The sequence below is a fragment of the Sesamum indicum genome, linkage group LG11 (genome assembly GCF_000512975.1).
Source record: "Sesamum indicum cultivar Zhongzhi No. 13 linkage group LG11, S_indicum_v1.0, whole genome shotgun sequence".
Lineage (NCBI taxonomy): Eukaryota > Viridiplantae > Streptophyta > Magnoliopsida > Lamiales > Pedaliaceae > Sesamum > Sesamum indicum.
In genome coordinates, this window is record NC_026155.1 from 2,904,234 (window position 1) to 2,926,506 (window position 22,273).

Sequence of the window (22,273 nt, forward strand, 5' to 3'; positions counted from 1 at the left end):
GTGTGTGAACTGATTGTTCTCCATGTAGTATTCCCTATAGATTAAGTGCAGCGATGCAATATTACGAGGATCAAATGTCCGATATTAGATGGCCTTCAGTGGTTTCTACTCTATATTACTCTGAACCATATGAATGTAAATGGAATCAGGGGAAAACTAAAATGTATTCAGAGTAGGAATTTGCCATTGGATAGTGTAAAATACCCATTCTACCAGATAGTATGGTGTAGTACAATACGATCGAAAGCACAAAGGGTTGTGTAATAGACACAATTACAAATAACATGGGTGTCAAGTTATAGTATATGCTGACAGTGCATAACGATGTATAACAAGGTGAAGGCAGAGGCAGAATGTAAGGTATAATACCGCGCATAAAACACAAATGGGTAAAATAATTTGTGGCACAAATTAGAATGTATATATCAACAAATTGTAGCATGACTGAGTAAGAAACAGTGATAAGCTGACTCACAGTTGTTCGGAAATTGTTCCAATGCCACAGAATCGGCTTGGTGCATCGCAGAGGGACTACGATTGATTAACCCTAGAACTTGAAAAAGGGGTAAACCATGTTAATAAATGGTTGTAGAGAACGAGAAGGTGTTGTGGAAACTTACCAAGAAAATTATTGTCAACGTCGTGCCATTCTTCCAAACCTGCAGATGCTCCAGCTTCGCCTCTATGTGTCAATCGAAAAAAAACAGAAATGGGTAAACCAGGGGAAAGGCGAACTAGGGCACATGTTAGGCAAGGTGGAATTTCAAATTCAAGGGTACAAGAAAGTAATTCCACAATTAAATAATCCCACTTAATCTGTGACTGTAAACACATTTCGGCGGATAAAATGTGGATTCTGTATGCCCTAGTAAACGTATGTGTAGCCTGTCCCATTTGGGATAAATCCACTAGGTTGTCCCAAATCAATCCCAGGTAGGGATATCCTGTCCCATCCAGTAAACACAGCCTTATACTTTAATAAAGAATACAAATTCTCGAACATGCTAGATAAAGAAAAAGTACTTATTATAGTGAAATTTTTTAATGAAAATGATTGAAATTAATTTGATCATGATTTTATCAAATTATAGTACTTTTAACACTTTTGTTTAATTGTTTATCTATTCAGTCTACATTTTGGTTAAAATTATGCACTTGCTATGTTAAATTGGATTGTGTAATTATTTAAATTCACTTATTATATTTTTTTAACTTAATTAATTGATATATAATATATTGATATATTTCGTCTATATACACATACACACATATACATAATAGGGTCTAGATCAATCTTTTCTTTTCTTTTTTTATTACAATTCAATTGGTTAGACCAATGATTCAATAACCCTGTAACTTAAATGGTTCAATCTTTGGTCCTTTTTCAAAATATTGTTCAAAACCTAATAGAAGGGGATCACATGTAAACAAATTTTTTTTGGAGGGGGTCAATGTAATTTCAAAATATGTTTGGAGAAAGTGTAATTTTACAATTTTAAAGAGAATCTAATTGCAATGAACCCTAAAAGTAAAGCAAATAACATACACATATTTCCCATATATAAAGGGATAATTACATTTACACTTCCTGACCTATGGTTTATTTACACAAACCACTCTTCTCTTTTGCATAATTAAGAAACTACCCCTAACAGCAAAAAAATAAAAAAATAGGGGTGTGTGTAAATTTTTAAAAAAGTAAGGGGTGGTTTTGTGTAAGTGATAGTGATTTTTTAGTTGGTGCATGTAATTATCTAAAAGATAGGGGTGATTTGTGTAAACATACTAGAGGTTAAAGGGTGTAAATGTAGTTATCCCATATATATATATTTCTAGAAAAAAAACTCGATTAAGATAAATTTTGTGGTTGTTCGATAGTCTCAATCAAGTGAACCTCAAGGTGCATAGTGTGACACGGACCAGTCCGAAAAAACTGACCAAGGACCAACCCACTATTATTCATGGCCGATCTTTGGGGTGGTCTGGGCCTTTAAGTGGCCCCAATTGGGTCCATTTCTAAACCTAGCCCCAGCCCATGGACCAACTTAGTTGAAGCCCGAACCCGGCCCAATTGAGGCCCGGACCAGGCCCACATCAAGCTCGGATGTGCTTGTTTTATTATTTTTGTTAATGATAGTCTTATAAATAATTATTGAAATTTATAATTTTATTATGAAATAAATAAATAATAAATTAAATCACACGATATATATAGAAAATAATAGTTAAGGATAATAATTTAACTAACAAACTTACAATAATAAACTTAATGATAATTGATGTGTGTCGAAGATTGATCTATAGAGCTTAGGCCAAAATGTAAGGGTCTTGAAGAGGAAACCTACAAAAAAATATTAGTACACCAACACCCAATTTAGTGACGAATTTACGATCAAATGAACAAGAAGAATAAAAAATCTCAAATAGAAATTCCAGTATGATGAATAAAATTAAGAATGACCCCAAGAACACACGATATTATGCTACAGAGTGCACAAAGACAATTTTGAAAGCAAGAGAGTCGTTCCCTTTCAAGGGGAATAAAAGCTATGTTTATAGAAGGTTGTCCTTGTCGGGTAGCGGTGTATACCTTCTCCTGAAATCTTGAAGGAGTTGGATAGGCTGTTAGGATAGGGTTGAGGCTGCTCTTATTCCCTGAATGGTTTAGTAGGGGTCTCTTGGTAAGAGTCCTGGGTTCGTGAGGAGACTTGTTGGCCTGGGAACCCTTTCCGCTAGGAGCCTGTGACCCAAGCTGTCTTCTCTGTCAGGATAAGCTGGATGCCACGTGTGAGGAAGTGTTGCCACTTAGGTAAGTTTTCTTGAATAATCATTTAAATTGGGCTTCAAGTTTCGACCAAGTTCGATGTGTATTCATGGGCCACCTTTTTCTATCTTGGGCCATCAAGGCTTAGCGGGTTCTTTAGGAAGGTTAAATCATCCGAGCCCTTCTTGCGAGGTTAGGTAGAATTAAGGTGGGCCTAAGCCCACACTCCTCAATTTTGGGTCACCCGGGCTGTTGGCCTTGCTTAAAAGCATGGACCATCCTAGGCGTATACATCACACAGTCTCCCGTACTCTAACGAAGAGTATGTCCCAAGTCTCTTTCTTAGAGTAGGAGAATTTTCACAACCACTCAAGGGAGCTCCTTCATCTTAGGTTGCAAATGACCTCTTTCGTCTGGATCTCTCTTCATTTCTTCTTGCCTAATTTTCCCCCTCGGTCTTTGCGCGCTCTATACTTTGTTCTCTTATCAATTTTGAATTGATGGCTTAGGCGAGCCATCATTGCAGCTACATTATTGGGGGGGAGGAGGCGTGGACCTTTAAGCTTCCCGTGCACCCTCGTCTTTGGTAACCGCTTAACCTAGGTTTGGGGTGGGCTTAACCTCCCCTTTTCTTCCTTTATTCTAGCCACACTGTCAACCCTCACTTTCTCAAGCTTTTGATGAGAGAAACATTCCCAGGTTTGTGAATAAAATCTCCTTGGCCCCTTCTTCTTCTTTCTTGATTTTTTTGTTTTTGTCATATTTCTTCATCACTTTCTTGTACTATAATTTCTTCCTCGGATGAGCTAGTGATGTTCATAGGGGAGGTTCCAGGTGATGATATCTCTGAGACCACATCTGAAAGGATAGATTCTGGCCTATCCTCTTATACAGGTGGCTGGAGGTGGAGCTTGTATTAGAATAGGTGACCAGAAAGCCAATTGGATTGGCAGTTTTGGGGCCATTTAGCAATCTTTATGAACGTGATATTATTTTGACGAATGTGGTAAGCATTTATTTGTCACACCATATGTTTGTTGTGCTTATTATTTACGTTTTTAACGTCCCAACAAATGTTTACAGACCAATTGAATGACCCATGTAGTCGGGCTGATTATTGGATGACAGCTATGAAACTAACTTCTGAGGGTTGGTCTGAAATATTCAAAATCAAGGACCTCGAGGCTAGGCATCAAAAGTCCTAAAGAGGCTTTTGTACTAAATTTTGCATTCATTGGATGAGTGTCGTGTTTCTTCAGCGACAGACAGGGGATGTCTTTGTAATTTTAGTGGATTAATTGACAAGGTTGTTAATTGATTGAACTGACTCACGAGAATCATCATATGGAACACTTGGAGGCTTGGTCGGTATGACTTGAGTTCCTGGCTCCGATAATATAGGATTAGTCATTGGACTTGAGGAATCATGGCCGTCACATGCAAATGATGGCTATATCTTGGTTCTAGCAAGAGATGACTGTATTTTCGATGTGGTCGTTATAAGCATTATCCAGTGTAGTCGGAGTATATAGTGAGGATGGTGGATTTCAAGATAGAACTCCCCCCTATCAGTATATGATGGATATATCTCCTATGCGCTCTGAGATGGTTTAGACTCTCTAAGTCTATGGCCATGGCGATTGGTCGAATAGAAAATGATTTCCTTTGTCAATCAATAGAGTAAACGCATCTCAAGTATTCAACATAGTTGCCTGGTCCAGGATAGAAACTAACGTCCAATTCTATGGCCTAGACTAAGGCTGGAAGATGGTTGATGGAAGGACCGGACCCGTATGGAACTCGAGAGTCTAAATATTCACGCCAACATTCACTTAGTCTCTAGTTTCATGGATCGTTGCTAGACGACCATCCATTGTGATCGACGTTTCCGATTAATAGTTAATTAGAAATAATTAATTAAAATAAATTTAATTAATTATTTTTATTGGACATATTGCCCAAGTTTAGTTGAGGATGAACCTAAAGAGTCATACACAAATAACTATGGAATTAGTGGACTTAATATGAAATTAATTCGAGAAAAAATGAATTAATTTAATTGGATTAAATTAATTCAAAGAGAATATATAAATGATTGTATCATTTATTGAATAATCCATTTGATGGATGACTCAAGAATTAATTAATTTTTGGGCATAACACCTTTATATTAATTGCATTAATTTATTATGTTTGGCTTAATTAATTGATTGGATCAATTAATTAGTGTTTGAGCTTACATTTATTTAATTAGATTAATGAATCTTTGGCCTTAGTTGGGCTAAAATTAATTTAATTCATTATTGTCCAGTGAACTTTGATTGGGCTTAATTTAATTTGATTATATCAAACCCGGTGCATACTTGAAGTCCAAGCCGATTTGAGGGAGGTTGGAGCAAGTTAAGAAGGAGTTGAAACTCTTCACCATGATGAACATGATGGAGTAGTTATTTCATCATGGTTGAAGGTTATATCGATGTGGATGTATAGGTTGCCTTGGGCGGCAAACTTAATAGTTATTGAATTTTAAATTCAATTGTATGTAATATACAAAACTACACACATATCCAACATAACCTACCAATAAGCCACGAAATTTTGCTCCCTTTTTCTCTCTCAAAATATTTTCTTTTTTGTTCTATATTAAATTTGATTCAAGTTAGAATATAAAACAATCCAAAAGCACTAATCAATAGTGTTTGTTTGGAGTTGTTTTTTCTTCTTGTTTTTTGTTCTTTCTCGCAATAGAAAAAGAACTATATCTATTCCATAGTATGGTATGGACAAATTAGAGGGGTTCTAATTTGAATCCATAAGTGAACGAAAGAGGAACGAAAAGGAAAACAATGCACGTTGCTGCTCATCTATATAAGCAAAAGGTAAAGTTTCAAGCTGTATTTCTATGTTTTTGTTTCATCCTTTAGCAATACATGTCTAGCATGCTTATATATTTATTATTATGTTTTTGACAAACATCAAATGCGCGGGAATTTCAAAGGGAACACCCCTTTGAATTATTTTTTTTTATTTCACGCTTCCGCCATGCTCCCGGGCCATACCGATTTTTTCAGTGGTATCAAAGGCCGGTTCGGTGTTGTGGCTTTAGGATTAACATGTTATTATGTGTTGAGCATGAACAACGTGTTTAATTTGTTTTCTGAAACATGTTTTGTGACTTTGAAGTATGGGTATATGTTTGGAAAATATGTTTTAATTTTGCTTTTAAATTATGGATATCTATGCATTTTTTGAAATTGAATTTTCAGTAAATACATGATCTTATTTCAGTTTTTAATTGCAGAAATTTCAAATTCTTTTTTTTTTTTTTTGAAAAAACGATCGTTATTGCCCTGCCGGCTGGTCACTAGGTAGTAGGTAGGGACGCCTGCACGTGTGCACGCGGTCGGCAGCAGACAACCGTCTGCTGTTTTAACGAACTTGGCCGTTTTGTGCCATTTTTCTCATAAAATTAGATTTTTCTAATTTCTGTAATTCTTTTGAAATTATTAATTTTGGCTAATTTTAATTTCAATGAAATTAGATTTTTTCCAAAATTAAACTCTGCCGTAAATTAATTTGAAAATAGTTTCTAAACAAACCAAAAAATTGTACATTGAATGTATGATTGATATCCATTTTTTAGTTCCATTATTAGTATGTTATTTTCTGTATTTAATTATATTTTTGGTATTTGATATTGGATATCTATTGTTAATTACATGGATTCTATTTATTTATTTAGCATGTTTATGTTTGATATAAATGTGTTAATTGTTGTTTATTGGATAAACAATGTGGATGATCACAAAACCCATTAGCCGAATGCAATGTTTACTTTATGTTGGGTGAGGCTTGTGTGTCTCTTTGTTTTATTTCCTTCTTTCGTTTTTAACCTTGGAATAATAAGGCTTGTTTTTTCCCTCCTTTTGTACTCCCCCCAACTTTTGATTAGGGTTTTCAATTTTAGTTGTAATGAATATAGTTAGGAATGTGAGGTTTTATTTATTTTAAATAAATGTAAGCTTCCAAGGAGGTGAAGTTGGAACTCATGATGGAAGAAAAACAAAAAAATGAAGTAACCCATTATAGTTAGGCCACACCATAGATTGACCATAGACTCATTGGGGCTCAGTGGGTCACTTTGTATTGAGCTTGTGATTATCCAGCAGGGGCATGCTAGGCTTATTTTGCATATGGTGTATGTTTTAATATTTGAAGTATGATGTGTTTGGAATGCATATATATTTACTCAATGATTAAAATTCATGCATGCAAAAATCTTATAATGATGAGGTCTCGGTTATAACAATGTTAGCTGTCACTTGGATGGTCCAAGTTAAATTAGGCTCATAATGGATTAAAATTCAAAAGGTTTGATTAAATCCAAGCCTTCATCCACAATAATATGGTGTGGATGCTACTTTCACCCATTCGTGGTCTCACGTCATGGTACGTTTGGAGTGGAAGAAAGCTACACTATTGTTGTGATCGAATGGAATATACTCCTATTTCATTGTCTCATGAGTCGTGGGGGGCGATAGTTGAGATATTCATTTGATTGATAGGTCGGGTCTAACACTGAGTAATGTGATTCAGTTAGAGTCCTCCAGATCACTTGAAGGGGTGAGGCAAAATAATTTGGGGATCTCATTAGATGGTAATGATATAGGTTACCTCCCATAAAGTCTTTTTCCATGTGAATCGTAAAAGTGGGGCATGAAAAATTGCGTTTGTGGACTCCACGCCCACTAGGAAATGGTTCTTCGAAAACCCCCCTTGAGAGTTATGGGCTTTCTGAAGAAATAATGAGACGGGTTAATGACTGAAGACTAAATCTTATACTTGACATTTAATATTGCAATAATCTACTAAATTTATATTTATGTTTGATGTAGATGTCTAAGAATTCACTCACTGCTATTCTTGAGGCTAATAAATTTAATGAAACAAACTACAATGATTGGATGCAAAATCTTAGGATTGTCTTAGACTTTGAGAACCAGACCTATGTTTTGGATAGGTCTCTTCCTCGAACTTTGCTAGAAGGGTCCACATGCGAAGAACGTTTGACGTTCGAGACTGAAAGGTTCGTAGTATTGCACTGGAGTCAATGACCAATGACATCCAAAAACAGTACGATAGGTATGATGATGTCAAATCGATAATGCTCTCATGAGCCAGGTTTATGCGGTTTCAAACCGGCATATTATATACACCGTGACAAAAGCATTTTTGGGTGCCAAGATGATTGAAGAATCTTCTGTACAGAAGCATAGGGTTAAGATGTTATCCCTTATGGAGAAGCTCAAGGACCTCAAGATTGATCTTGAAAAAGAGACGTACATTTATGTGATCCTTCAGTCTCTTCCTCCCTTCTTTAACCCATTTATCCTGAACTGTAACATGAATGGGCTTGACAAAGATCTTCATGAGTTGATAAACACGTTGGTCGCGTACGAGGTAGCAGTTCAAAAGTCTGCACCGTCGGTATTGGTAGTAGGGGTGGCATATGAGTCGAGTCGGCTCGCGAATTTTGCGAGCCGGGTCGATTTTGAGCTCGACTAATAAATTATGGTACTTTTATTTAAACATTTAATCTTTATACAAAAATAAATTTAATCAACAACTTAGTAAATTATAATATTTTTTATAATTAAAATTATTATTTAATATGACATATATAAACTTTATGTTATATTTTAATATATATTTGTATTACGTTATACTTTTTTGAACTGACAAGTAATTCACTTATGATTTTTTATTTATTTTTGTGTTTTATATTTATATCAGATACATACTATGCATAATGCAATCTATTTTATTATTTATAAATTTATGTCAAAATTTAGTGATTCCTATGAGTTAATCTAAAAATAATGATAATGATAATAATAGTGATGGTTGAAGAATTTTAATTATTATTTTATAATATATACAACGAGATCAAAAAGTTTAATAAACAATTACGATATCTTAAAATTTGGGCACCCGATTCACGACAAATTTAAATATATATAAGACCATGTCCATTAGATCATATCAGATGATCTGATTTAAAATCACATGGCCAGATTCTACGATACACCGACTTGAATGATTATTCTTATGTTCCGAGTATGATATCTTGATATCCGTATATCCAATAAGTCTGAAACTAAAGAAACTGATCGTAAGAAAAAATGGACTCTCCAAATTCTCTCTCTTCTCTGATACACACTAGCACACCACAAAATACACACACTAATGCCCTATCCATGCACACGGCGGCCGGGGACATGGGCGATGATGGGGACGTCGAGGATGATGGTGGCCGTCGTGAGGAGGACGGCAGAGGCGAGAGTCAACATGAACCGCAGCTTTCTCGCGAACAATTCTGAATGTGAAAGATGGTGGACGGCATTTTTCCGGGGCCTGAGGATGGCCCAAGCTTTGTGGAGGCGGCAAGAACAATTCTGAATGTGAAAGATCGAGTCTTGGCCACAGAAACAGCAGATATGGAACGACCGCCATTTTTAGGGTTTGACGGCGCCTCTTCAAGTTCCATATAAGGCGGACGAGGAGTAGACCCTTTGCCTCATGACTTCAATATTGATGAATTTCTGCGCCTTGCGAATAGGGTGGTGGACGAAGGCGACGCTGCTTCCATGGTGGCGTTGGCAGCGCTGACATCGCATTGGGAGGCGAGGTTTGGCCATGGTGGAAATCAACGACAGTAGCCACTTCTGTTCACAATGAATGCCCACCCTCTCTCCCGTGGTTTTCATATGGCTGGCCGGTGCCTCCTTATGCCGGTGATTGGAAAAATGGGCGAGAACTAAACCAGTGCGAAGGAAGTGATTTTTGGGCTTACTCCAGCGACGTGAGGAATTCTGACAGGCGCTGTTGGGGCGGCGACGAGTTTGAACGAGGGGGATGATCGTTTGGATGAAGAATCGTCGGCTGTTCCTTTTCCGATGACTGCTACTCCACCAACGGTGAGTTTGAATGAGGTGACGGTTCAGCTTCCAAGGCCGTCGTCTGGCGGGCTAGGAGCTACTTTTGGGCGAACGGCGAAGCTGGGGAGCACTGCTAGTCGGACGGCTATGTTTGGCCATCTAAGGGGTTCTGTTTCTCCGATGGGCGGTGCTCTGCCGGCGGCGGTAGTACTTGGTGTAATTAATTTAGCATTAATTCGAGAAGAAATGAATTAATTTAATTGGATTAAATTAATTCAAGGAGAATATATAAATGATCGGATCATTTATTTAATAATCCGTTCGATGGATGGCTTAAGAATTAATTAATTAAATTAATTAATTTTTGGACTTACCACCTTTATATTAATTAGATTAATTTATTAAATTTGGCTTAATTAATTAATTGGATCAATTAATTAGTATTTGGGCTTAGATTGGGCAAAAATTGAATTAATTAGTTATTAATTTAATTGAATTAAATGATCTTTGGACTTAGTTGGGCAAAAATTAATTTAATTAGTTATTATCCAATGGACTTTGGTTAGGCTTGATTTAATTTGATTAAATTACGCCCGATGCATACTTAAAGTCCAAGCCTATTTGAAGGAGGTTGGAGCAAGTTAAGAAGTTGAAACTCCTCACCATGATGAACATGATGGAGTGGTTGTTTCATCATGGTTGAGGGTTATATGGATGTGGGTGTATAGATTGCGTTGGAGGCAAACTTGTTAGTTATGAAATTTTGAATTCAATTATTTGTAATATACAAAACTACAAACATATCCAACATAACCTACCAATAAGCCACGAAATTTTGATCTTTTCTCTCTCAAAATATTGTCCTTTTTGTTCTATGTCGAATTTGATTCAAGTTAGAACATAAAACAATCCAAAAGCACCATAGTGTTTGTTTGGAGTTGCTTTTTCTTCTTGTTCTTTGTTCTATCTAGCAGTAAAAAAAGTACTATATCTATTTCATAGTGTGGTGTGGACAATTAGAGGGACGATCAGTGGGTTGTATACAACATTCATCTTTTGTCAGGATGGCTTCTTGTCCCTGAAGTTCGATTGTGGTTTTTCAGATCGGCGCTCCTCGTTGTTTTTTTTTTACTTCTCCTCACGTCCTTCTCTCTTGGAGGCTTGGGCATATTCCGTATTAATACATTTTGCTGCTCAAGCCAAAAGGGTATCAAATTTGGTGGCAGGCTTTTGGCTAAGGATTTGAAAAAATTTCCAATAACGAGCCCAGAATCACTGGCTTTGACTTCTTAGATAGCTGAAACGACTTCAACGACGATAGTATTGAACTTTTGAAGTTACTCCTTCAAAGATTCACCTTCCTTTTGACGTATAGTAAAGGCTTAATTCAGTCTTCCTATGTTTCCTACTACTGGAAAACTGGTGCAAAAAGAAGGAACGAAACTTGACACTTGATCCCATCTGTGTATCGATGTAAGAGTTCTGCATTTTCAAAACGTGAGAGGTGCTCTTGGGGATTGGTGGTACCATCATATTCAGCTATATCTGGAGTCCTGCAATTAAGGAGTAATTCGTTCGACATCACTCCTTCGGTAAAAGGGATACCCAGTTGCTCCTTAAGGGGTGCCCCCATAACCTGGTATTGGACATCTTAAAGACCTTTTTGCAAATACTCTGCCTGACTACCTTCCTCCGGTATGCCTATATCAGAGGGGATCGCCATGTGGTGGGGGGGGGGGCAACGTCGTAAGTTGTTATCAGATGGAAGTAGCAATCATTTGCTGGATCGTCCCTATGAGGGCTAGGAACAGTTTTCCCGAAGTGGTATCAAAGAAGTACTACCACACAGGGGATCGGCCAATGAGTCCAGGGGCTTGGAAGCACCTAGGAGAGCCACTCCAGAGGCTAGAGCCAAAGGAGACTTTGGTATAACATGTAGAGCCTGGGTACCGCCAACAACCTTCCCAGCCTTCGACTTGCTTTGCACATTGCTAGGTGTCTCCATTGTTACTCACATCTTTAACTCTATGATTTCCCACAGATAACGCCAATTATCTTGGATTGATGTGTAGAGCATGGGCCAAAATGTGTAAGGGTCCTAAAGAGGAAACCTGAAAAAAAAAATATTAGCAATTCGAAACCCAAGTTAGTGACGAATTTAAGATAAAATGAACAAAAAGAATAAAATATCTCAGATAGAAATTCGAATATGACGAATAAAATTAAGAATGACTGCAGTAGTGCGATATTATGCTGCAGAGTGCACAAAGATAATTTTGAAAGCAAGAGAGTTGTCCCCTTTTGAGGGAAATAAAACCTGTATATATAGAAAGATGTCCCTGTCAGGTAGGAGTGTATCCCTTCTCCCGAATCTCGAAGGAGTTGGTTAGGGTGTTAGGATAGGGTTGAGGCTGCTCTTATCCGCTGACTGGTAAGGCTTTAGTGGGGGTCTCTTGGTCTTAAGAGTGCTAGGTTCGTGAGGAGACCTATCAACCGCTCCTTATTATGACCGAAGTTGTCTTCTCTGTTCGGACAAGCTGAATGCCACTCGTGAGGAAACGTTGCCACATGGATAAGTTTTCTTGAATCATCATTTAAATTGGGCTTCAAGTTTGGACCAAGTTCGATGTGTATTCTTGGGCCATCATTTTCTATCTTGGGCCTGCAGTTTACTTGGGCCATCCCTGCTTAGCGAGTTCTTTAGGAAGGTTGAATCACCCGAGTTTCTTTTGCGAAGTTAGGTAGAATCAAGGTGGGCCTAAGCCCACTCTCCTCCTTTCTAGGTCACTTGGCCTATTGGGCTTGCTTCAAAGCTTGGGTCATCCTAAGTGTATAGATCAATAATAAATTCAAAGAGGACTTGGAATAAATTTTGAAAAAAAAAAGAGTACTAATGAATTAAAGTACTGAAAAATTAGAATTAGAACAATAGGAAAAATATTTTTAGAGTTTCAAAAGTATAGAAACACTATTAGAATAGTCAACTTAGAATAATAAAATAAAAATTATATGCCATCAATTTTTTTAAAAAAAAAAGCCGAACAGGTCCAGCCCAAATCCGATTCAGGATCAAGTGGTCCTGGGTCATTGAGCCGGGCTGGTCCTAGGTATTGATTCCTAGACCGGCCAGGACTAATCTGGTTCCAAGTGGGCCTAGGCCGAACCAACCTTTTTTTATTTGTTTAATTCGGTCGTGGGTTGGATTACCCTGATCCCACCCACCGTACATTTTGAAGTAAACTTAATATGCTCATTGAGATATTTGTTCAACTTGATCATCGTGACCCATTATCATATTAGTAAGTTAAACTTGACGATTATTTCAGTGCCGACAATTATTATCTCATAATATATTCATATAAAATAATAAACTCTTCATCGTCATTACGGTTCATGTCGGTGACATTCAAATAACAAAGGATGTAGAAAACACACCACATGGGTGCAATAGGAGCAGTCAATTTGGATGCTGGTTAATAATTATGACTCGTACATTTCAGAGTGTCAAAGTCGCACTTTTCTGGTTTTCAGCGTTTTCTTGTTTTTGGAAACAGAATTTGCCTTCAAAATGAACCACGTTTTTTTTATTTTTTATGTTGGGATTAAATACACTTTACTTCCTTCCAATATATAAAATCTATTATTCACACCTTAAACAAAAAAATATAATATTTACCCCAGCTGACTAAATTCTTGGACAAAATTACCCTCACACGATATACTTATCTGATGCAGAAGACATTTTAAAAACTACAGGTCAAATAATAACTGAGAATATTAAACACATGAAAAAGTATTTAACATAAAAAGTTGTTCTTAATTGTGTTATTCTAAAATTATATTATTAACTATTTAATTTAAGTAACATCTCTATATGTAATGTATCCATTTTTTTCAAAAGTGGCTAAGATTTTTATTATATTTATATTTATATATATGTTTGTCAATGTTTATTTTAAATATATATATATATAAATTAATAGGGTGTTGCTTAATTATTAACTTCTTTTTAAAATGAAGTACCCAAAGAAATAGTTTTTATCTTTGGTATTTGTTGTATATCTACTATACAATTCTATTATTTTAATTTTAATTTGAACTAGTTAACTTATTAATGGCTTGAATAAATTATATTTTGTCATTTGAATTATGCCCGTTTTTATATTTTGATTTTTTTTTTTGCCAATTTATTATCGCAACTTTGCGAAATTTGTACTTTGCAATATATGACCGTTTTTTTGTTGATTTTCATATCGAAAATACGTTACATGTTGTGCATATATATATGAAAAGTATCACATCATATAATTTTTAAATATCACATATGCAGTGAATGTAATATTTTTTCGATAAAAAACTTGATGATGAAATAGTTAATTATAAATGACAAAGTAAAAAATTTTATAAAATTGAGATGGTAAATTGACACAAAAAAAGTTTAGATGTGAAAAGTATAAAAATGATCATAATTCGAATTGCAAAATATAATTAACCGTAATTACTTTGTCTATAGTGTAATTAAAATATAATTTTTGATGTTGATTTAGTATTAAAAAACTACTTAAAATACACTAGAAGCCAATATAAATAATATATATATACGAAATATAGTATGAGGGTAATTTTGTCTAGCTAATTAATTAAAGGGGTAAGTATTACATTTTATTAATTTAGAAGGGTGAATGCAATATTAAACTCTTTTTTTTTTCTTTTTTCTTTTTCTGTCTGGACCCAAAAACATGTTTAAAATTATGATAAATAATTTGTCTCTTGCCCTATAAATCATGAACGGCTCTATTAAAAACATTACTATTGACTATAATTTTAATAGCTATAAACTCAAAATTATAATAAATAATTTTTATTGATCAAAATTAAATAAAATCGATACGAAAATATAAATTTTTCACCAAGAAAAACATGCTCATAATAAAAATATTTGCCATGACTTTAGTCATAGCAAATGTTTTAACCACTCTCATAGATACCACGGCCAGTAATTGTTGCATGACCGTGATTAATGGTTATTTCTGATGGTCAACAAATGCTTTACACCAAATTTTAAGGGAGGAGAGTGTAATTATCCCTAATTAATTTAAAATTATTAAATATTAAGTGGAATTTTAGCAAAATTTAATGAAATATATTATGTTTGACGTAACGTGCGATGTGACTGATGCTCGAGGACGACGTGAGTATTATTTATTTTAACTTTCTCAACCTCATAAACGAGAGGGGTCTAGCGCTCATAATTTATAGACTTCTTATCTGTTATTAATGTGGGATATGCATCATCAGATAAAGGATAAAAGTTTAAGAAAATATATACTTATAATTCATTACGTTCGATGTTTGCACTAGCATTAGCTACTTCATTGGTTTCTTTGTGGAGAATCTTTTTAGCTAAGAGTTTATTTAGAATAATAAATTTGAAATTAAAGATTTTAATTTCTAATAATAATTTTTTTGAATTTATTTGAATTTTTTAAATGTGGAAACCAAACTTATTGAGTAGTATTTTAAATGATTCTGGATCCGCATCTAAAGTATTCGGGTGATCGTATCGACCTATATCTGACCATTAGGAGAATCAAGATTAGGGATCAGTCGTGTCCTGTTATCTGGTGGAGAACTGAACTCCTGATTACTGAATATCAGCTCTATTAGCTCAAACTATGAAAGCCTCATTATCCGATGGGGAGCTACACTCCGGCAGGATTGAATTTTACCCTATGCTACTGACTTGAACCCAAGTATATGGGGGCCTATAATGACTTACGATCAAAATAGTAATAATGGATAATGAGTAATTGTGCAAAGCGTCAATACAATAAATATAAGTCCTCCACATTTTAGGTATAACTTTTGTTATTCTATCTATTCTTACGAGTTCACCTTCTTACATAATTTTACTGACTTGAACATCATAAAACTATAGTCAAGACATTCTCAGTATTGTTCTCACATGTTTAGTCTTGCGTATTGACGTAAGCTTAATCAGGACATTTTTGGAGATAATCGAGGCCGACTTAGATAAAAAAAAGTACTTCGTTTAATCCAACCTCTGAAGATATTAGAAAGGATTTCAAGTCCGTTAACGTTAAATTGAATTATATTTTAGTGATGGATTTTAAATTCTTTTTTCATATGATTATTTGATATATTTTCTCCAAATTATTATATCAAAGCTAATTAAATATTTCCATCCAAATGAAACATGAAATTTTTCTGAAACCAAACATATAAGACTAAAAAGATAAAAATACACCCGTTTTAATTTATTTATATTTACTATAGACATAAATTATCTATAAAAAGAACTTTGTATATCTTTGGATATTGGCATCTAAAAAATGTTTCGTTCTTTTCTGTGTTTGATGCGTATTTGTAGTAACAAGTTTCAGGGGATTTATTTTTTAATTCAATTAAATTTAATATTAATTAATTTATTTTTTAATATAATATAAAAAGAGAGAGTTTATTTTAATTTTTAATTTCTTTTTAATTATACTAAACAACTTATCTCCCTTCATAATCTACATTCGTTATAATAAGTTTAAATCTTCTCCATAATATCGATGATATTTTAGCTTAATAATTAAGATTTAAGTTTCATGAACAAGTTTGAGGTATAAGCTCTGATAGGGTGTATCACACCCATTACAGAAAAGACCTAAATAATCCTTTCACTTGGCTAAAATCGCATCTAGGCTGCAGGATTAGCGTCCCTAGCTCTGGATTGGGTCGCTTAGCCCAACCAGACTCAACGACCCGTTTGGTAACCCAGCCCAAGAATCCAAGATCCTGACAATATGGTGTGTGATAATTTGGACTTTAATATGATGCCACATGGACCAAGCATATTGGACATATGGTCATATAAATAACCCATGCAACCCACATTCATGGCAACACATTTTTATTATTCATGACCTTATTTACTGTTTGAAATTGCTATTTACCGCCTCTAACCGAACTGACTTAAGTATCAGAGGGTTATCGCCGGGGATCCTTCCGGCTAGCTTGACGTGTTTTCCTCTTCTCAAAACCACTAAGCATCTGGGATACACACACCGGATCGCGGGCCACCACCTTGTAGGAGATCGCGTATTTGACCTGGATCAGGCTCTAATCTCACAAGACGTGCTAGAATTTATCTCATTTTATGTGGGTTTATTATAATTCGTTTCATTGTTCTAGTTACACGAATGAATTGACTGAATATTAATGTATGGTTCAATTTATTAAAGTACTGATATAATCATATAAATACCACTTTAAAAAAGTATATTAATATTTTTTATATAAAGAATTAGAATTTGAAATATTTTCTTGGAATCTAAAAGAAAAATGGAATATTATTTATCTATATTTATACTATACAAAAAGACTCATCCATACTCAAAATAGCAGTTTATGACACAGTCGCATCATTTTTTTTTAAAACTAAAAATGCCCTTAAATTTATAAGATATCTAACTTATTCAATTTTTAAAATTTTACAACTGATAATTTAATTTTCTTTTCTTTCTTTCTTTGTTTCTTTCTTTTCTTTTTTTTGATATAATGTATTACTTGTTTTTTGTTGTGTTACATGTGCATATATAAGTCCTTGTTGTTTGTAAGTGCATTTGATGAGTATATATGAAAAAACAAATTACATGATCTTAATATTTATCATATTATATATATATGTGTGTGTGTATGTGGTTTTCCCCTAAACACATAACCTCAATTTTGCCAACATCACTTGTGTCCTATTTATTGTATTTTTCTTGAACTTTTTTTATTCAAATTAAAAAAAAATTAGATTTATATATAGTTTCATCTAGTATAGAATTAAACGAGATATTAATTGAAAAAATGGTTTATTGTACTTAGATCTCCTTTGAGAAAGCGAAATTACACTTTCCCTCGAACACTAGAAAAAACTTACTGTTAGCTACAATATTAATAGCTATTGTAAAAATTATGGTAAAGAATTATTATTTACCATAAACTGATGCAAAACTAGCTTTTCCACCATGTAAAGCTTATTTGCTACGAATAATTAAGAACAATGGTAAAAATATTTGTCATGGCTTTTAGCCACCCTTGTAAAAACTATGGCTAACAACTGTTGCGTAGCCGTGATCAATGACTATTTTGCTATGGCTATTTATTATTAATCATATCAATTAGTTATGTTAAATATTATTTTTTTATACTGAAAGAAGTTCCAAAATTGCACTTACACCCCTTCGAGAATTCACTATTTACACCTGACCCTTTTTCGCTAGGGTTTGGATGAAAAATCAAAATACAAGATATAAATTTTTGACTTTGTCTTTCATTTAATATTTTCATGTAATAATGTTGTGCTTAAAAGAAAAAAAATATAATAATGTGAACCTCACTCCATCTATATATATATATATATATACATTTATTGGTTTGTAAGTAAAAGAATATACATGAGAATGTCAAATGAGGGACAAAATTAAAAATTTATATATTTTGTTTTGCTAATGTAAATATTTTCTATCCAAATCATAATGAAAGAGAGTCAGGTGTAAACTGAAAATTTTTCACAGTGGTGTAAGTGTGATGTTGAAACTTCTTTGGAGGAAAACGTAATTTCACATTTTTAAATTAACCCTTATAAAAAAAAGAAAAAAACAGAGGTCAGGTTTGATGCGGGATAGTTTCACAGATATTTTTTTCATTCTTTTTTTGTTCTTGTTTTTGTGAATGAGAAACCAACTTAAGTAGTTCAGATGTCCACATTCTACCACTTAAACATAAGGTGAATAGCAATTTACCCTCCTACAATATTGAAAATGAGTACATTATTCCCCTACAAAAAAAATATAAGCAATTTAACCCCCTATATTTTTTAAAATGAAGCAATTTACCTCCTTAACAGGGAGGTAAATTGTTTCATTTTAAAAATAATAGTGAGTGAATTGTTGTATTTTTAAAAATACAAGGAGGTAAATCGCTATTTATTTTTTCATAAAATGTAATTTACTCATTTACGATATCACAAGAGGGTTGCTTGTATTTTTTCTCTTAAACGTACTAAGATTCGAAAGGAGGTAAAGGGACCCTCACATTTAATTTGAGTTGTGGTCCTCGTTACAGAACATATGGTAAGTGTTTGCAAGCTTATAAGTTCTTTTTTTTTTAAAATATTATATAATATATTTAAATTTTATAAAATATTTTAGATTTTTTTGTAATAGTTAAAATGGTCGCGACGTAGGTACAGGCGATACCTTAAAAAGTAAGACACCTATCAGTTTCGGGACATATATGATTGTATAATTTCGTAGGGGCCTGTTCTTTCTATAAGTGGTCGTCCTAGTCCGACCCTAGTCTGACCCTACCCTCCACGTTGTTAGGAGAAACCTCGTTTTCTTGAAATTATGAAATTATCTTGTCGTTTTCTATAGAAAGAGAGACTTCCGCTCCACTATTTATGTTATAAGATGTATGAAAATTGTAAAATAAATTATGGAAAATTACATTTTTCTCTGACAAAGTTTGGTGTAATTACACATAAACTCTCAATAATTTAAAAAATTACATTTAGTATTCCTGGCTGTTTGTTTCTGTTTATCAAATGAATCCCTTCAGTCATCAAATAACCAGTTAGTTTGCTGATATGAGCAAAAAGGTTAAATGAAAATCTATGTTTACCCCCAATTGACTTATTACTCACTTATTAAAGGTCGAAAAGATCTTTTCAAATCAAAATACTCTTATGACGGAATTTTTGTATTCAGATCAGGTCTAGTTGAATCGAATAAATTTACATAATAAATGTGATATACTTGTCATTGATTGATCATTTTTTTTCAACTGTGTATTAATCATACGATAAATATATTATATTTTTCATATAATTAATTTAGATTTTACCAAAAATTAATATGAATAGGAATTTCTCCACAATTTTTTGTTATATTTAAATCATAATAATTTACAGTCCAAGCAACAATTCATTGGTTTTTTGGACACTAGCTAACATTATCTCTCTCTTTGTTCTTTTAACAAAGAAAACAATTACTAAAATTATTTATACCCTTATTTAAAGAGTGTTGGGTTTCAAATTTTAATTGATAAAAATAGATTGGCTTATCATTTTAAATTCAGATCAAAGACGAATATCTTCTTTCTTTAAATCCATTCCAATAATGTCTAATTTAATTAACGAAATTCAAACTCCACACCATAAATTTGAATTCCACAATAATTTGGATCGGAGGTCGAGATTCTCCAAGAACATCCTTAATGAAGTTTGAAATTTGAGAAAACGAAATATCGTTAGATTTTTCGGGAGGTCCCCATCTAAAATTCTCCGATATTTAAGTTAGTCGAAGATCCAATTCGAAAAAGGGTATTGAATGTTGTCTGATTGTAATAGATGTATCTTATTGTAAACCGAGCGCAATAAATATATTTATATGACCAAATATGTTCACTTGCTTGGGCCACGTGGTGAAATCTCCAACTAGGAGTCAGGCGATCTACAATTCATATAGCGGGTCGATCGGAGCGGGTTGGGCTGAACATGACGGATGCGGGTCCTTGTCCTCTAGGCAGTGTTTTTCTTTGATATAGGGGCATTTATGTCTTTTTTTTTTTTTATAAATATGGTGTATTCCCGTCACACAAGTATGTCGTGTATTTGTATAAGTGAAGAGTAATTGTTGATTAATCATAAATACTTGATGTAAAATCATTGATGTATTAATTAGAGTAAATTATAGGAACATCTTCTAAGATTTGGCATAATTAAGAATGTACAAATACCCCCGTGAAATAAAAAATAACTATGTAGCCCCTAGACGGTGAAGCGGATAATACTATTCAACTTTTGTTGAATTTTTGTAAAAATAAAAAAAATTTATTTGAAAAAATATAAAATAATTTGAAAGTGAATAAAATAAATAATTTAGAGGGAATGTTTATTCATAAAAGTATTTCAGAAAAAGTATAAAATATATATAAAATTATAGTTTATAATTCAAAAGGATATTTTGATCAAATCATCACAAAAATTGGATGAAAACCTAACAGAATGGGCTCGTTGCGAGACGAACGTTAAAATCAAGGGGTATTTATAATTTTTTAAATAATAATAAAATACTTATAATCATCATCAAATTTTAGAAAAAGTAATTATAATTTAGCTTATTAGTTATTAAAATTATTGACGATTGAAATTTATTGATATGCAGGAATGTGATAGTCTTATGTCAAAGCTCACTTGTTGTCGGTCCAACTCCGTGTTGAGTTGGTGGTAGTTGAAGGGATAAAATGCGATATACCTTATTATGTGGGACTAAAAGTACAATTTTTTTAAAATATTATTATTGAACCACTTGATCTTGATCGTTATCAAATGTCATGTGCAGTGTTTAAGGTTGCAAATAGTGCTACCACTTTGGTCCCCATGTATATTTATATAGTTCCAAATTGAGAAAATATCCTTCTGGTGCTCTCCGTTGGTCAATACTACTCAACTACTCTAGGAGGACACATATATATCAAAATCGACAAAATTGTTACATCGTACAACGCATGAAAATATCAATACGGAAAATTAAATTCACTATATTAATAGTAATATTATTTATGGTTAATTATATTTAATTTCTTTTTAAAAATATTAAGTTATGTTTTTTTCCTAGAAAAGATTAAATTTTTACTTATATCCCTCTGAAAATTTATTATTTATACATGATTCCCTTTCGTTAGGATTTGAATGAAAAATAATGGTGTTAGCAAATAAATTACATATCTTTCAGTTTTACACATTGATGTGAGCTAAAAAACTCACGTATGGAATAAATAACGTGAGCAAGAAATGTGATGCTCGGCCCACTTGGAGTGGGAAGTGGTGAAATAAGTGCTATAGAATACTAATATATAAATGAGTAAAACAGAGAGTGTTATTGCTTGATTTTTATGTACAATAGAAAGATTGATACGGAACCAAAGCTCTATATGAAATTACAATGCTCCTTTAGGTTAACATGGTAGCGAAAAAAGTAAAAGTTATAATAGGTAGATTCAAAGTGTAAAACATATGGACGTGTGTGAATGCATCCTTCTTATTGTGTCAACATGTCTTTCTCCCGGTGGTTGCTAAAATATGCATATATGTCACTAGCAAATGTACTAGCTATCAAATAGTATAATAAATATTATTCCCAAAAGGATTTAAATAAAATAATTACCAAAATTATGACTAATCTATGATTATCTGGATGATTGTAAAACAAGTGGTATACTACTACTACTGAAAATAATTACGAACGAAAATAAGCTAAACAAACGTGTTGGAGAAGATTCAAGAATGAGAAAGATGCTAAGGCTATTGATTTACCTAATTGATCCAATGAATGCAGAAATTACAAAGTAATTTAGCAGGCAATGTTTTCATACACTGAGGCTTTTTTCAAGTTAATTCAATATACTCTCTTGAGCTATACCAAACTCGAAAATAGTGGAATCCTCCAGTCTAAAACTCATGACAATAATGCATTAAGATCTGTGAAAAACCTATATAACCAGACGAATC

At 33.5% G+C, this 22,273-nt stretch overlaps 1 protein-coding gene across 1 annotated transcript; it reads left to right on the forward strand.

Annotated features, from left to right (window-relative positions):
* Positions 325-8,329, forward strand: LOC105173324. Its single transcript, XM_011095024.1, has 3 exons — positions 325-360; positions 7,660-7,857; positions 7,946-8,329. Exons 1-3 carry the CDS (start codon positions 325-327, stop codon positions 8,327-8,329), a joined length of 618 nt encoding a protein of 205 aa, XP_011093326.1.

Excerpts from the sequence above, each read along its gene's own strand:
- LOC105173324 (XM_011095024.1), top strand. The coding sequence starts at position 325 with ATGTATAACAAGGTGAAGGCAGAGGCAGAATGTAAG. Across the intron at positions 361-7,659 it reads AGGCAGAGGCAGAATGTAAG|ATGTCTAAGAATTCACTCAC; the intron begins GTATAATACCGC and ends TGTTTGATGTAG. Across the intron at positions 7,858-7,945 it reads TCGAGACTGAAAGGTTCGTA|GTTTATGCGGTTTCAAACCG; the intron begins GTATTGCACTGG and ends CTCATGAGCCAG.